Raw genomic sequence first — 5000 nt, 5'->3', positions numbered from 1 at the left:
GGGATGAGATATTTTGTCATAACTATTCTTCTGGCTGGTGTGCTGGGTAATCAGGCACATAACGCTTGGCCACAGCCAGAGCAGTCAAATAGCCTGAGGTGTTAGGTTTAAGCATTTGAAATATCCCGGCGTTTCGACCCTTTGGAGCCAAAACAGCCCCATCTACAATGGGTTAACTAGTACAGCAAGAGATAGAAGATAGAGTCAGACAAAAATAGAGTAAGGACTTAGGGATGAGAGAGAAAGAGAGAAAAAGAAAGAGAAAGAGAGAGAATACGAGAGAATGAGGGAATATGGATGAGAACGAATTTGAGAAAGACAATGAGAATGAGAAAGAGAGATTGAACATGAAAGAGAAAAAAAGAGAGATACACACTCACCTTGATGATCAATGACGTTCCTCAAGATAAACCAGGCTCTGAGACCAGCTCCTCCTCTTTGGATGCAGATTCCCACAAAGCGATTACTTTTGCCAGAAGCATTAAAATCTGCGACAGTTACAGCCATAATGGAACCTGCAAAATCAGAAAAATATTAGTGAAAATTGCAAAGCAGGTCCCATTGTATGAGTACACATAACTTCATAATATAAACTAATAAATTTTGTGACTAAGTATATAAATCTAATTTTCATGTAGGTCAAGACAGAATAGTGCTTCTTTTTTTCTTCTAGATTGTAATCCTATATAACATCTTACCAATTTAGGAGCATTTGATACATAATCATTAAAGGTTATACTTTCATTCCATATGCAAGTACTTATAATTATATTCAACCAGGTTATAATTCAGATTTCTAACCCTTTAAATAAATTAGATGTGAAAGAAACTTGTATAATGGAGGAGAAAGAACACAATGACATGTTTCTCCTTCATACATACTTGTTGTGCTGCTCATGCTTCTAAGCTTGAGCCCTGACCTTCAATTATCAATTATCTCCTTTTGCTTTTCCAGTTAAAGAGGAAGAAATGAGGCAAAGTTGTGAGTTTTCTTTTTCATTTTTATGCCGTTTCTCCAGTGACCCAAACAAGGACAGACCTTGACCACAGCTTATTTATTTGTCACAGTGAACCCAGCAAGTGTCATAATCATATTTGTTCCTTGCTGATCCCAACACACAAAACCACTGACGATGGGGACGTCCATTATCCACTATGGTTTTGTTTTAATATACATTTTAAATTTAAAAAATGGGTGGTTCTACTAACCCAATGATGCTGGACAATGTGATATCACGTCAAGGTGATATTTTGTTCCCATTAGATGATGTCCTATCACATCTTGATCTCTCCCTCGAAACATAAGTTTTACATTGTTATGTATATACATACTCATAAGAGTTCCATTTGTATAAACACTTTTTTCTTCACTTGTGAAAATAGAGAAAACAAATACAAAAATCTCCTATCATCACCGAATTGAAACAGGCGGGTGAAAAACACTGAGAGAAGCACAGCACAGCATTGTACAGGTGTCAAAATATACATGTCGCCACCGATTAGGCCTAAGATACGGGCATCAATGCGTACATGACACGACATAGGGATCTGCTCACAGTTGAAGCGTGCAGTCATAATTTATTATAGCTGTAACGGCGCTAGCTCCAAAGCTACAGGGTACCGCCCGCCTTGACGACCAGTTAGGTCATTAGGCACCCCGTCAGCAATGGGTTAATAAATGCTAACTTGCCTAAATATGAGCATGAAATATTGCTATCAAACCAGAGGAACCTACTGGTGTATAACTTACCCAAGTATCTGGAGTCTAGGCAAATTAATCCAACAGGATAATTGTATACCTATTTTACTGGATCAGTCTAAAGGATGTAGAGCATCATAAAATTTAATACCATATTTAGAATGAATAAAGAGACATTCTTTGGACAGCTGGAAGGAATTCATTAACTCCTAAAATCAAAAATAGAAAAAAAAGGAGACAGAGGAAAAGTTCAGCGCAAAAGAAAGCATAAGGTTATTCACATGCCTGTCTCAGAGTAAGCATCTAGAAGAAGGAATACCTAAAGATCTTACCAACATAAAACTCAGGAATCTCCATGATATTCCTGCGATTCAGCATGTCCCGTCTCTCCAACTTTTCTCGGAGTTTGTTCCTAAATTCAGGTTTTGGGTCTGGCAAGAAGTCTGGGAACACCACCCTGAAATATTGATGTATGTAATATATATGTGTGCATATCAAAGTGTTACATATGCATTAGGATAGCATTCATTTCATCCCAAAAGTAATAATCTCTACCTGATGACTTTCCTTCATACTTCTTCATTCATGGACTATATATATACCTTGCTATTTGTCAAGTGCTAAATCAAAAGTAGAATGATATGTCAAGAACCAAAATTTCATTAAAAAGCAACAAACACAAACACACATAGAAAAAAAAAATTGCATATTTTTTCTTACTAAGGCTAGTCCTCTTATTTATTCATTTCACATATTACTGTCTGTATTTTGTGCTATATCTAGAATCATGATAAAAGGTCCAAGCCTTTACCTAAAGTCATGAGGAACCTCCTTCTTCTTCTCTCCACTGTGATCTGTACTTGAGACATATGGAAGGACTTTGGAGGTCGCTGTCGATACCGCTCGCCTTGTACTTAATTCCAACCCTGATGAAAATAAATAGCTGAATGAATACATAAATAGTATAAGAAGTACACAGATAAGTATTGGGAAACTATAAGTAATAAAGAAGCAAATAAATTACAAACAAGTAAATTGTTGATCTGTTTCATTCTAAATTTGTATATCATCACCTAATTGACAGAAACATTGAGAGCTAAGTCCTTCCACAGGAAAAAAACAATATTGTAACAAAGAAATGAAAAAAAGGGCAAGAAAATCAAATACTTCTCTCTCACACACACACACACACACACACACACACACACGCACGCACACACGCACGCACACACGCACGCACGCACGCACGCACGCACACATGTGTGTGTGTGTTAAAAATACACACCTCTCTAGGATTTTTATTTCTTCCACATAAATTATGGGTAGGTTTACATTTCAGAAATGCATACCGGTATAAAAACACCACATTGTATTAACATACACAAATAACAATTTATATTAACTTTGATTCTTAACCACCTACAACTTTATTTGACTCCATTTGGATTCTAAAAAGGTAAAAATAATGGAAAACAGGTTTGAAATTTCGTCTGACTTTTGACTTTCAGAAATATTCCATCATTAATGAGAGGCAACTGAAGCTGGGTTATGTAATCAAGAAATAAAGCACTCAAAATTATTTTCTTGTTTTGGAAAGTTTTACCTTAAAACTTCCCTCATTCTTATCAAGTTATAGAATCTAAGGTTGTAGGATATACACATGATTTCAAGAGGAGATACTAAAGAATTATTAAAACTTAAAGAAAATATCTAAAAGTTTATAATTAAATAAGGTAACAGATCATCTTCTATGCTTCTAGAATATACATGGTGTATGTGCACTTGGTATGATGTATGTAAGTCTAGATAGGTGGGGGGGGGGGGGTAGTAGTTCTGTCAGTAACTAAAAGTTTGCACAGCATATTATCATGAGATTCATTATCCTCATTGAAATACACAAAGAATTATATTCTTTGTCTGTTAACCCAGTAGCAACAAATGATGTAATATCTTTATGTTTTACTGTATATACATATTATACATAGGTATGTTTGTATATAAACTTTGCAGTTGCATTTGAATATATATATATATTTTTTTTTGTGAATTTAAAAAAAGTGTATATATATATATATATATATATATATATAAATATATATATATATATATATATATATATATATATATATATATATATATATATATATATATATATATATATATATATATATATATATATATAAAATGAAAATCATAGAATCTCTTTGTCATCCCTTAGGATAAAGTGAGTGAAAATCACTCTCAGAGGTTCAGCACAGCCTCGTGGCTTGAAAAGTCTCTTGGCCGGATGCTGTAGGTGTTTGCCATATTGCAAATATCTGCCCCATCATCAATAGGTCAAAGACTTGTTGTCATAATCAGAAATTTACCATATGTAGATATAGTAGTTATGGTCAGTGGGAATAAGTTATAACAATATTGGCCTGTAGCTGGAGAGGCATGAAAAATATTAGGGCATTAACCCATTGCCGACGGTGGATAGATTTGCTTACACAGGCTCCAGGATGAGTTTTATTTCTGATCGAGGCAGCTTCTGCAACATAATTTGATTTTTCTCACTCCATTTTCATCACTCATTGTAGAGCTAGAGACATTTTTGTGTTTTGTTTTTTTGTGTGTTTTACTGTTTTTAGAAATTTATATCTGTCATATCACAGGCTCCATCAATTCTGCAGTTGATTAAAATTGTAGTTCAGGGTCCATATCAACTCATTTTTTTCTTTATACTCAATGTGATAGAAGTATTCCTGTTTTAGGGGGGGACAAAAAGCAACTTTATTTTTTCGTATTTCTGTGCTGTCACGAACAAACTCGAAACTTATAACCATCCAAAATGAAGAGGTAGGGAAGAAGGAAACTTATGCTTTTGACAGTGAGTGCCACAATAAAAGGCATCCCTACTGGCACAGGGGCACATTGTAGGCATTGGGCATGGTGTAAGTCACCTTCCTCCTCTCGTTCTGCCTGCACATCTTTCATCTGCGGTACTTTAGAGCAAGAGGTCGGCAACTTGCGATGTGCCATCCCTCTATAGAGATAGTGCTTGCTAGAGACCATAGATGGGTGCCTTTCAAGGCTCTCTCTCCTGCTGGTGCTAAAAGAAAGTGGTGCCATCTAGGTTTTGTAAGTGAGTTGAAACCCATTTTGCTTATTCCCGCTGGCACTGTTCCGTTTTTGCATGGCTGCAATGCCAGGGCTCTTGAACGCATAGGCCTAAATCAATTATACAATTGACGGCACATGCCGGCACCCAGCGCTATGCATATTACAAAAATCGCTGTCTGTGGACGGCGCCCGGCGG

The 5000-nt window shown here is 35.9% G+C and overlaps 1 protein-coding gene across 1 annotated transcript in view; it reads right to left on the bottom strand.

The window, feature by feature from the left end:
• Nucleotides 1-5000, bottom strand: part of mRpL19 (mitochondrial ribosomal protein L19) — an 11001-nt gene that overhangs the window by 5306 nt on the left and 695 nt on the right. The window contains exons 2-4 of the mRNA XM_086545005.1: nt 2511-2625; nt 2032-2156; nt 381-515 (exon numbers count right to left, since the gene is read on the bottom strand). Coding sequence (XP_086401131.1) covers nt 381-515; nt 2032-2156; nt 2511-2625 — 375 coding nt within the window. The remainder of the gene's footprint in view (nt 1-380; nt 516-2031; nt 2157-2510; nt 2626-5000) is intronic.

This window comes from Penaeus japonicus, unplaced genomic scaffold, assembly GCF_977035675.1.
Source record: "Penaeus japonicus unplaced genomic scaffold, GWHDUDI00000001_assembly GWHDUDI00000016, whole genome shotgun sequence".
Classification (NCBI taxonomy): domain Eukaryota; kingdom Metazoa; phylum Arthropoda; class Malacostraca; order Decapoda; family Penaeidae; genus Penaeus; species Penaeus japonicus.
Note: the sequence above shows the minus strand (reverse complement) of the source record. Positions and strands in the feature narration are given on the sequence as shown.